Genomic DNA, 12500 nt, shown 5'->3' with positions numbered 1-12500 from the left:
CTAGATCAGTTTAATAAATATTACCATATGGACCAGTGTGGTTCTGATTCTAGATCAGTTTAATAAATATTACCATATGGACCAGTGTGGTTCTGATTCTAGATCAGTTTAATAAATATGATTATATGGACTGGTGTGGTTCTGATTCTAGATCAGTTTAATAAATATTACTATATGGACCGGTGTGGTTCTGATTCTAGATCAGTTTAATAAATATTACCATATGGACCGGTGTGGTTCTGATTCTAGAATCAGTTTAATAAATATTACCATATGGACCGGTGTGGTTCTGATTCTAGATCAGTTTAATAAATATTACCATATGGACCAGTGTGGTTCTGATTCTAGATCAGTTTAATAAATATGATTATATGGACCGGTGTGGTTCTGATTCTAGATCAGTTTAATAAATATGATTATATGGACTGGTGTGGTTCTGATTCTAGATCAGTTTAATAAATATGATTATATGGACCAGTGTGGTTCTGATTCTAGATCAGTTTAATAAATATGATTATATGGACTGGTGTGGTTCTGATTCTAGATCAGTTTAATAAATATGATTATATGGACTGGTGTGGTTCTGATTCTAGATCAGTTTAATAAATATGATTATATGGACCAGTGTGGTTCTGATTCTAGATCAGTTTAATAAATATTACCATATGGACCAGTGTGGTTCTGATTCTAGATCAGTTTAATAAATATGATTATATGGACCGGTGTGGTTCTGATTCTAGATCTAAGGTGGCGTGTGTATCACTTTTCTTCAGGTGAATTCTGCCATTACATGCAGTGTGATGATGTAGATCTTTGCTGCATCTCCTTTGTTCTAAGATCCCCCCCCCCCACCCACCTCCATTCACTCACACACACACCCTGGCCGCTCATTCCCTGACACTAATATGGCATGCCCAGTGTCAAGATGCAGGTTAGCGTTTTTCGTCATGAAGCTTGTTCGTGAGGCAGCTCCGCAGTGGTCTCTAGCTGGCACAGTTAGCTGGCACAGTCATAAAATCTGATTTTAAACCTAACCCTAACCTTAACCTTAAGCCTTACTGCTATCCCTAATGCTTAATCCTAACCTTAAATGAAGACCAAAAAGCACATTTTTGTTTTCATTCATCTTTACAATATTGCCAATTTTGCAGCTGGCCCATCTAAGAGGAAACCGTTCAGTTCTGCCTCCAGAACAAGAATCATGACAATAATCGTCAACCTGCATGTCAGATGGAGGGAGGACAAGGAGAAGAGGAGCCGAGGTTCAGCAGTCACCGGGGCGAGGAGCGTGGGGAGGGATCAATGGTCAGCTGACTAATACCGGCTGCGACGAGTGTCACCGAGGACATGAGGAGATGAAGGGAGGTATTGTGAACACTATGTCACAGAGAGACCACAGAGCCACTCAGAGTCTTTGATGTCAGAGGGTTGAGGGGAGAGAGAGAGAGAGGAAGAGGGGGGAGAGAGAGGGGGAGCGGAAGAGAGAGTGGGGAGAGTGAGAGAAAGGGGGGAGAGAGTGAACTGAACAATCTCAATTAGTCGGGGCACAGACTCTACAAGATGTCGAAAGCGTTCCACAGGGATGCTGACCCATGTTGACTCCAATGCTTCCCACAGTTGTGTCCAGTTGGCTGGATGTCCTTTGGGTGGTGAACCATTCTTGATACACACGGGAAACTGTTGGGTGTGAAAAACCCAGCAGCGTTGCAGTTCTTAACACAAACCGGTGCGCCTGGTCCAGTGCCTTGCAAAAGTATTCACCCCCCTTGGCATTTTTCCTATTTTGTTGCATTACAACCTGTTATTTAAATTGATTTTGGGGGGTATTTCACGTAATAGACATATACAAAACAGTCCAAATTGGTGAAGTGAAATGAAAAAAAAATTTTTTTTCAAAAAATTCAAAAAAAAAAGGAAAAAGGAAAAGTGTTGTGTGTGTATGTATTCACCCCCTTCGCTGTGAAGCCCCTAAATAACATCTGGTGCAACCAGTTACCTTCAGATGTCACATAATTAGTTAAATAAAGTCTACCTGTGTGCAATCTAAGTGTCACATGATCTGTCACATGATCTCAGTATATATATACACCTGTTCTGAAAGGCCCCAGAGTCTGCAACACCACTAATCAAGTGGCACCACCAAGCAAGCGGAACCATGAAGACCAATGAGCTCTCCAAACAGGTCAGGGACAAAGTTGAGGGGAAGTATAGATCAGGGTTGGGTTATAAAGAAATATCCGAAACTTTGAACATGGGCACCAGTAAATCCATTATTAAAGAATGGAAAGGATATGGCACCACAACAAACCTGCCAAGAGAGGGCCGCCCACCAAAACCCATGGACCAAGCAAGGAGGGCTATAATCAGAGAGGCAACAAAGAGACCAAAGATAACCCTGAAGGAGATGCAAAGCTCCATAGCGGAGATTGGAGTATCTGTCCATAGGACCGACTGTCCGTACACTCCACAGAGCTGGGCTTTAGGGAAGAGTGTCCAGAAAAAAAGCCATTGCTTAAAGAAAAACATTTGCAAACACATTTGGTGTTCTCCAAAAGGCATGTGGGAGACCCCGAGAACACCATCCCCACAGTGAAGCATGGTAGTGGCAGCATCATGCTGTGGGGGTGTTTTTCATCGACAGGGACTGGGAAACTGGTCAGAATTGAAGGAATGAGGGATGGTGCTAAATACAAGGAAATTCTTGATGGAAACCTGTTTCAGTCTTCCAGAGATTTGAGACTGGGATGGAGGTTCACCTTCCAGCAGGACAATGAACCTAAGCATACTGCTCAAGCAACACTTTAGTAATTTAAATGTCTTGGAATGGCCTAGTCAAAGTCCAGACCTCAATCCAATTGAGAATCTGTAGTATAACTTAAAGATTGCTGTACACCAACGGAACCCACCCAACTTGGGGCGGCAGGGTAGCCTAGTGGTTAGAGCGTTGGACTAGTAACCGGAAGGTTGCAAGTTCAAATCCCCCCGAGCTGACAAGGTACAAATCTGTCATTCTGCCCCTGAACAGGCAGTTAACCCACTGTCATTGAAAATAAGAATTTGTTCTTAACTGACTTGCCTAGTTAAATAAAGGTAAAATAAAAACTTGCTGGAGCAGTTTAGCCTTGAAGAGGGCAAAAATCCCAGTGGCCAAGCTTATAGAGACATACCCCAAGAGATTTACAACTATAATTGCTGCAAAAGGTATTACAAAGTATTAACTTTGGGGGGGTGAATAGTTAAGCTCAATTTTTCATTTTTGGGGGTCTTATTTGTTGTTTGTTTCACAATGAAAAATAGTTTGCACCTTCAAAGTGGTAGGCATGTTGTGCAAATCAAATGATACAAACCTGCAAAAAATCTATTTTAATTCCAGGTTGTAAGGCAACGAAACAGAAAAAATACCAAGTAGGGTGAATACGTCCACAAGCCCCTGTACTACCATATCCCCATTCAAAGGCACTTAAATGTATTTTACCCTCAGACTGGAACACATACAATATCAATGTCTCAACTGTCTTAAAACAAATCCTTCTTTAACCTGTCTCCTCACCTTCATCTACACTGATTGAAGTGGATTTAACAGGTAACATCAATAAGGGATCATAGCTTTCACCTGGATTCACCTGGTCAGTCTATGTCATGGAAAGAGCAGGTGTTCTTAATGTTTTGAATACTCAGTGTATATATCAATGACTTGGTGAGGGCACTAGAACAGCTTGCAGCACCCGACCTCACTCTACTAGAATCTGATGTCAAATGTCTACTGTTGGCTGATGATCTGGTGCTTCTGTCACCAACCAAGGAGGGCCTACAGCAGCACCTAGATCTTCTGCACAGTGTCTGTTAGACTGGGGGTCCCGACAGTGTTACAGAAAAGGTCCAGTCGCCAGGCCCACAAACACAAATTCCATCTGAACACCGTTGAAATAGAGCACACAAAAAACTATACATACCTCGGCCTAAACATCAGCACCACAAGTAACTTCCACAAAGCTGTGAAAGATCTGAGAGACAAGGCAAGAAGGTCCTTCTATGCCATCAAAAGGAACATATAATTTGAAATCCCAATGAGGATCTGGCAAAAAACAAGTGAATCAGGTATAGAACCTCACCAACCAAGAATTGACTAAATGCGACCAACACCAAATTGTGACTCTGCATGCAGAATTGTGAAATAATATCCTCTGTGTATAACGCAAAACACCAAATAATGCAAATAATGCAGAATTAGGACGATACCCGCTAAATATCAAAATCCTGAAAGGTGTCGTTAAATTCTACAACCACCTAAAAGGAAGTGATTTCAAAACCTTCCATCACCTACAGAGAGATGAACCTGGAGAAGAGTCCCTTAGGCAAGCTGGTCCCGGGGCTCTGTTCACAAACACCAACAGACCCTGCAGAGCCCCAGGATAGCAGCACAATTAGACCCAACCAAATCATTGGAAATAATTAACAAAATACTAGAATACCTGACCACTGTGACTGACCCAAACTTAAGGAAAGCTTTGACTATGTACAGACTCAGTGAGCATAGCCTTGCTATTGAGAAAGGCCGCCGTAGGCAGACCTGGCTCTCAAGAGAAGACAGGCTATGTGCACACTGCCCACAAAATGAGGTGGAAACTGAGCTGCACTTCCTAACCTCCTGCCCAATGTATGACCATATTAGAGACACATATTTCCCTCAGATTACACAGATCCACAAAGAGTTCGAAAACAAATCCAATTTTGATAAACTCCCATATCTACTGGGTGAAATTCCACAGTGTGACATCACAGCAGCAAGATTTGTGACCTGTTGCCACATGAAAAGAGCAACCAGTGAAAACACCATTGTAAATACAACCCATATTTATGCTTATTTATTTTCCCTTTTGTACTTTAACTATATTGACATAATATGACATTTGTAATGTCTTTATTCTTTTGGAACTGTTGTGTAATGTTTACTGTTCTTTTCTGATTGTTCATTTCACTTTTGTTTATCATCAATTTCACTTGCTTTGGAAATGTAAACATGTTTCCCATGCCAATGAAGCCCTTTGAATTGAATTGAATTGAGAGAGAGAGAGAGAGAGAGAGAGGGAGCAAGAGAGAGAGAGAGCAAGAGAGAGAGAGAGAGAGAGGAGAGAGAGAGGGAGAGAGAGAGAGAGAGAGAGAGAGAGAGAGAGAGAGAGAGAGAGAGAGAGAGAGAGAGAGAGAGAGAGAGAGAGAGAGAGAGAGAGAGAGAGAGAGAGAGAGAGAGAGAGAGAGAGAGAGAGAGAGAGAGAGAGAGAGAGAGAGAGAGAGAGAGAGAGAGAGAGAGAGAGAGAGAGAGAGAGAGAGAGAGAGGGACTGTTGCGGTCTGGGAAGTGGAGGGCTGAGTCACTGCCTGTATCCAAAATAGCATCATATTTCCTTTATAGCGCACTACTTCTGCTACTCTTTATAGAAGCTCATCTTGATTTTAGAAGTCCCACAAGGACCGTTTGATGGATTCTGCTTATATGACATTATTTATGACGTACTTCAAACAAACAATTTCAGATTTCAAAGAGATGAGAAGTATTGATATAAAAAGCCTCCATTAAATATACACCTCTCTCTCTCTCTCTCTCTCTCTCTCTCTCTCTCCCTCTCTCTCTCTCTCTCCTCGTACCCCTGGGTGCAGTTGGCATGGCAGGGGTGACACTCGTTGTTGGCCTCGGCGTATTTGAAGATGAAGCTGTTGGTGCCTTGGAGGCCGTCGGGGCACTTTTCCACACAGTTGGGCCCGTCTTTGAAGTGAAGGCAGGTCATACATTGATCTGGACCCTGAGAGGTAGAGTGAGGGAGAAGGAGGAGGAGGAGGAGAAGGAAGAGGAGGAGAAGAAGAAGGAGGAGGAGAAGGAGGAGGAGGAAGAGGAGAAGAAGGAGGAGGAGGAGAAGGAGGAGAAGGAGGAGGAGGAGGAGGAGGAGGAGGAAGAGGAGGAGAAGGAGGAGGAGGAGGGGAGGAGGAGGAGGAGTAAGTAAAGGAGATGGATAGAAGAGGAAGAGGAGGATGAGAAGGAGTAAGTAAAGGATATGAATAGAAGAGGAAGAGACATTGACCACATATCAGCACGTCAACACAGTTCACACTTCTCAACAAGCATCCGGGATGGATTCAGACAGCAGATATAAACACATGGAGATATGAAGGAAGAGAGACGATAGAGAGATGGGTCTGTGGATGCATGTGCTGCTGCTGTGGTTGAAACTTTTACTGTGGGCTTGGACACCTCATGTACGGTAAATGATGTGTGTTTGGCAGGTTGATAGACAGCTTTTCACTTTCAGGTCTGACAAAACGACAGCTGTAATCCCTTCCCATCAATACACTATCTCAATGTATTGTGTCTCTCTGACTGTGTGTGTGTGTGTGTGTGTGTGTGTGTGTGTGTGTGTGTGTGTGTGTGTGCGTGTGTGTGCGTGTGTGTGCGTGTGCATTCATACATCTGATGATTGACACCTGTGTTATTTACTTCTGACTGGACTGCAGGAGACACTGCAAGACACGGTGAAGCACTGCGTACCACTGCACCGTCATAGAGACTATTGTCCTCCACTCCTCCCTGTCCTCCCCCGGGGGTTCTTTACACCAGTATCAAATTCCACAAGTAGGACTTTAACAGGGGCCTGTAAAAAAGGGTCTCCATGACAGCTGGATATATCATGAGCCCTAAACCATGGAGAGTTATACACCACTGTCCCTACGCCACATATAAAACAAGACTAGAGTCCCCCTACATGGCAGGGTAAGTGATTTAAACCAACCTTGGGTTGTTATAGTTCCAGGCTGAGAGAGAGGGGGGGGTTCAAGGGTTTTCAACCGGGTGGCATTTTAAAGGGAAATTCTAGCATTTAGAAGAGGGCAGGTGGGAATGGATGAGGGACTTCTGAGGGGTGCGTTCTCTGTGGAAGGTCAGAGGCTGTCAAAAACACGTATCCTTCTGGAATGTGTTTTACCTTCATAGCTGACGTGGTACTTTATATATCTGGAATGTGTTTTACCTTCATAGCTGACGTGGTACTTTATATATCTGGAATGTGTTTTACCTTCGTAGCTGACGTGGTACTTTATATATCTGGAATGTGTTTTACCTTCATAGCTGACGTGGTACTTTATTTATCTGGAATGTGTTTTACCTTCGTATCTGACGTGGTACTTTATATATCTGGAATGTGTTTTACCTTCGTAGCTGACGTGGTACTTTATATATCTGGAATGTGTTTTACCTTCATAGCTGACGTGGTACTTTATATATCTGGAATGTGTTTTACCTTCATAGCTGACGTGGTACTTTATATATCTGGAATGTGTTTTACCTTCATAGCTGACGTGGTACTTTATATATCTGGAATGTGTTTTACCTTCGTAGCTGACGTGGTACTTTATATATCTGGAATGTGTTTTACCTTCGTAGCTGACGTGGTACTTTATATATCTGGAATGTGTTTTACCTTCATAGCTGACATGGTACTTTTGTCATGTACTGTCATGTTGTCTTGTCTCTGTCCTTTCCCTTCACCCTGTCTCCCTCTGCTGGTCGTGTTAGGTTACCTTTTCTCCCCCGCTTTCCCCCAGCTGTCCCTTGTCTCCTCTAACTACCCATTCACCCCGTTCCCCACCTGTTCCCTTTTTTCCCTCTGATTAGGTCCCAATATCTCTCTCTGTTTCTGCTCCTGTCCTTGTCGGATTCTTGTTTGTTTGTGTCATTCATGCCTGAACCAGACTGTCGTCATGTTTGCTGTAACCTTGTCCTGTCCTGTCGGAATCTGCCGGTCCATCTGAGCCTACCTATGTTTGGTAATTAAAGAAGCTCTGTTTAAGTTGATTCGCTTTTGGGTCCTCATTCACGCACCGTAACAGAAGAATCCGACCAAGAATGGACCCAGCGACTTCGGATCCTCTCCACTCAGCCGTCGAGATCCAGGGAGCGATGCTAGGCAGACACAAGCAGTAATTGTCTGCTGCTCGACATGCCGTTGAGACCCTGGCCACCCAAGTCTCCAACCTCACAGAACAGGTTCACCATCTCCGCCTCGATCCACCGGCCACTTCCAGGGCTTTCGAATCTCCGGAGCCCAGAATCAATAACCCGCCGTGTTACTCTGGGGAGCCCACTGAATGCCGCTCGTTCCTCACCCAGTGTGATATTGTGTTTTCTCTCCAGCCCAACACTTACTCCAGGAGCACTGCTCGTGTCGCCTACGTCATATCTCTCCTTATTGGACGGGCTCGTGAGTGGGGCACGGCAATCTGGGAGGCAAGGGCTGAGTGTACTAACCAGTATCAAGACTTTAAGGAGGAGATGATACGGGTTTTTGATCGATCTGTTTTTGGGGAGGAGGCTTCCAGGGCCCTGTCTTCCCTATGTCAAGGCAATCGATCCATAACAGACTACTCTATTGAGTTTCGCACTCTTGCTGTCTCCAGTGGCTGGAACGAGCCGGCCTTGCTCGCTCGTCTTCTGGAGGGTTTCCGCGCAGAGGTAAAGGATGAGATTCTCTCCCGGGAGGTTCCTTCCAGCGTGGATTCCTTGATTGAACTCGCTATTCGCATTGAGCGACGGGTTGATCTTCGTCACCGAGCTCGTGGAAAGGAGCTCGCGCTCTCCGTCGCCTCCCTCTCCGCATCACTACCATCTTCCTCTGCCGGCTCGGGTGCTGAGCCCATGCAGCTGGGAGGTATCCGCATCTCGACTGAGGAGAGGGAACGGAGAATCACCAACCGCCTCTGTCTCTATTGCGGTTCCGCTGGTCATTTTGTCACTTCATGTCCAGTAAAAGGCCAGAGCTCGTCAGTAAGCGGAGGGCTACTGGTGAGCGCTACTACTCCTGTCTCTCCTTCAAGATCCTGCACTACCTTGTCGGTCCATCTACGCTGGACCGGTTCGTCAGCTTCCTGCAGTGCCTTAATAGACTCTGGGGCGGAGGGCTGTTTTATGGACGAGACCTGGGCTCGGGAACATGACATTCCTCTCAGACAGTTAAAGGAGCCCACGGCCTTGTTCGCCCTGGATGGTAGTCCTCTCCCCAGGATTCAGCGTGAGACGCTACCTTTAACCCTCACTGTTTCTGGTAATCATAGTGAAACCATTTCTTTTTTAATTTTTCGTTCACCTTTTACACCTGTTGTTTTGGGCCATCCCTGGCTAGTTTGTCATAATCCTTCCATTAATTGGTCTAGTAATTCTATCCTCTCCTGGAACGTCTCTTGTCATGTGAAATGTTTAATGTCTGCTATCCCTCCTGTTTCCTCTGTCTCTTCTTCACAGGAGGAGCCTGGTGATTTGACAGGGGTGCCGGAGGAATATCACGATCTGCGCACGGTGTTCAGTCGGTCCAGGGCCACCTCTCTTCCTCCACACCGGTCGTATGATTGTAGTATTGATCTCCTTCCGGGAACCACCCCCCCCGGGGTAGACTATACTCTCTGTCGGCTCCCGAACGTAAGGCTCTCGAAGATTATTTGTCTGTAGCTCTTGACGCCGGTACCATAGTCCCCTCCTCCTCTCCCGCCGGAGCGGGGTTTTTTTTTGTCAAGAAGAAGGACGGGTCTCTGCGCCCCTGCATAGATTATCGAGGGCTGAATGACATAACAGTGAAGAATCGTTATCCGCTTCCTCTTATGTCTTCAGCCTTCGAGATCCTGCAGGGAGCCAGGTTTTTCACTAAGTTGGACCTTCGTAACGCTTACCATCTCGTGCGCATCAGGGAGGGGGACGAGTGGAAGACGGCGTTTAACACTCCGTTAGGGCACTTTGAATACCGGGTTCTTCCTTTCGGCCTCGCTAACGCTCCAGCTGTCTTTCAGGCATTAGTCAATGATGTCCTGAGAGACATGCTGAACATCTTTGTTTTCGTTTACCTTGACGATATCCTGATTTTTTCACCGTCACTCCAGATTCATGTTCAGCACGTTCGACGTGTCCTCCAGCGCCTTTTAGAGAATTGTCTTTTTGTGAAGGCTGAGAAGTGCACTTTTCATGCCTCCTCCGTCACATTTCTCGGTTCTGTTATTTCCGCTGAAGGCATTAAGATGGATCCCGCTAAGGTCCAAGCTGTCATTGATTGGCCCGTCCCTAAGTCACGCGTCGAGCTGCAGCGCTTTCTCGGCTTCGCAAACTTCTATCGTCGTTTCATCCGTAATTTCGGTCAGGTGGCAGCTCCTCTCACAGCCCTTACTTCTGTCAAGACGTGCTTTAAGTGGTCCGTTTCCGCCCAGGGAGCTTTTGATCTCCTCAAGAATCGTTTTACATCCGCTCCTATCCTTGTTACACCTGACGTCTCTAGACAGTTCGTTGTCGAGGTTGACGCGTCAGAGGTGGGAGTGGGAGCCATCCTTTCTCAGCGCTCCCTCTCTGACGACAAGGTCCACCCATGCGCGTATTTTTCTCATCGCCTGTCGCCGTCGGAACGTAACTATGATGTGGGTAACCGCGAACTGCTCGCCATCCGGTTAGCCCTAGGCGAATGGCGACAGTGGTTGGAGGGGGCGACCGTTCCTTTTGTCGTTTGGACTGACCATAGGAACCTTGAGTACATCCGTTCTGCCAAACGACTTAATGCGCGTCAGGCGCGTTGGGCGCTGTTTTTCGCTCGTTTCGAGTTCGTGATTTCTTATCGTCCGGGCTCTAAGAACACCAAGCCTGATGCTTTGTCTCGTCTCTTCAGTTCTTCAGTAGCCTCCACTGACCCCGAGGGGATTCTCCCTGAGGGGCGTGTTGTCGGGTTGACTGTCTGGGGAATTGAGAGGCAGGTAAAGCAAGCACTCACTCAAACTCCGTTGCCGCGCGCTTGTCCTAGGAACCTTCTTTTCGTTCCCGTTCCTACTCGTCTGGCCGTTCTTCAGTGGGCTCACTCTGCCAAGTTAGCCGGCCACCCTGGCGTTCGGGGTACGCTTGCTTCCATTCGCCAGCATTTCTGGTGGCCCACCCGGGAGCATGACACGCGTCGTTTCGTGGCTGCTTGTTCGGTCTGCGCGCAGACTAAGTCCGGTAACTCTCCTCCTGCCGGCCGTCTCAGGCCGCTTCCTATTCCCTCTCGACCGTGGTCTCACATCGCCTTAGATTTTGTCACCGGACTGCCTTCGTCAGCGGGGAAGACTGTTATTCTTACGGTTGTCGATAGGTTCTCTAAGGCGGCTCATTTCATTCCCCTTGCTAAGCTTCCTTCTGCTAAAGAGACGGCACAAATCATCATCGAGAATGTTTTCAGAATTCATGGCCTTCCGTCAGACGTCGTTTCGGACAGAGGTCCGCAATTCACGTCTCAATTTTGGAGGGAGTTTTGCCGTTTGATTGGGGCTTCCGTCAGTCTCTCTTCCGGCTTTCACCCCCAGTCTAACGGTCAAGCAGAACGGGCCAATCAGACTATTGGTCGCATCTTACGCAGTCTTTCTTTTCGCAACCCTGCGTCTTGGTCAGAACAGCTCCCCTGGGCAGAATACGCCCACAACTCGCTTCCTTCGTCTGCGACCGGGCTATCTCCTTTTCAGAGTAGCCTCGGGTACCAGCCTCCGTTGTTCTCATCTCAGTTCGCCGAGTCCAGCGTCCCCTCCGCTCAGGCTTTTGTCCAACGTTGCGAGCGCACCTGGAAGAGGGTCAGGTCTGCACTTTGCCGTTATAGGGCGCAGACTGTGAGAGCTGCTAATAAGCGTAGAACTAAGAGCCCTAGATATTGTCGCGGTCAGAGAGTTTGGCTCTCCACTCAGAACCTTCCCCTTAAGACGGCTTCTCGCAAGTTGACCCCGCGGTTCATTGGTCCATTCCGTATCTCTCAGGTCATTAATCCTGTCGCAGTGCGACTTCTTCTTCCGCGATATCTTCGTCGCGTCCACCCGGTCTTCCATGTCTCCTGTGTTAAGCCCGTTCTTCGCGCCCCCGCTCGTCTTCCCCCCCCCCCCCCATCCTTGTCGAGGGCGCACCTATCTACAGGGTCCGTAAAATCTTGGACATGCGTCCTCGGGGCCGTGGTCATCAGTACCTAGTTGACTGGGAGGGGTACGGTCCTGAGGAGAGGAGTTGGGTTCCCTCTCGGGACGTGCTGGACCGTGCGCTGATTGATGATTTCCTCCGTTGCCGCCAGGTTTCCTCCTCGAGTGCGCCAGGAGGCGCTCGGTGAGTGGGGGGGGTACTGTCATGTACTGTCATGTTGTCTTGTCTCTGTCCTTTCCCTTCACCCTGTCTCCCTCTGCTGGTCGTGTTAGGTTACCTTTTCTCCCCCGCTTTCCCCCAGCTGTCCCTTGTCTCCTCTAACTACCCATTCACCCCGTTCCCCACCTGTTCCCTTTTTTCCCTCTGATTAGGTCCCAATATCTCTCTCTGTTTCTGCTCCTGTCCTTGTCGGATTCTTGTTTGTTTGTGTCATTCATGCCTGAACCAGACTGTCGTCATGTTTGCTGTAACCTTGTCCTGTCCTGTCGGAATCTGCCGGTCCATCTGAGCCTACCTATGTTTGGTAATTAAAGAAGCTCTGTTTAAGTTGATTCGCTT

The 12500-nt window shown here is 47.1% G+C and overlaps 1 protein-coding gene across 1 annotated transcript in view; it reads right to left on the bottom strand.

Moving 5' to 3' along the window:
- The window catches only part of LOC110510737 (receptor tyrosine-protein kinase erbB-4-like), a 466703-nt gene that overhangs the window by 83289 nt on the left and 370914 nt on the right, over positions 1–12500 (bottom strand). The window contains exon 15 of the mRNA XM_036951778.1: positions 5642–5796. Within this exon, the coding sequence (XP_036807673.1) occupies positions 5642–5796 (155 nt within the window). The remainder of the gene's footprint in view (positions 1–5641; positions 5797–12500) is intronic.

Source organism: Oncorhynchus mykiss, chromosome 18, assembly GCF_013265735.2.
Source record: "Oncorhynchus mykiss isolate Arlee chromosome 18, USDA_OmykA_1.1, whole genome shotgun sequence".
Classification (NCBI taxonomy): Eukaryota; Metazoa; Chordata; class Actinopteri; order Salmoniformes; family Salmonidae; genus Oncorhynchus; species Oncorhynchus mykiss.
The sequence above is the reverse complement of the archived record's forward strand: the minus strand, read 5'-3'. Positions and strand labels throughout refer to the sequence as shown.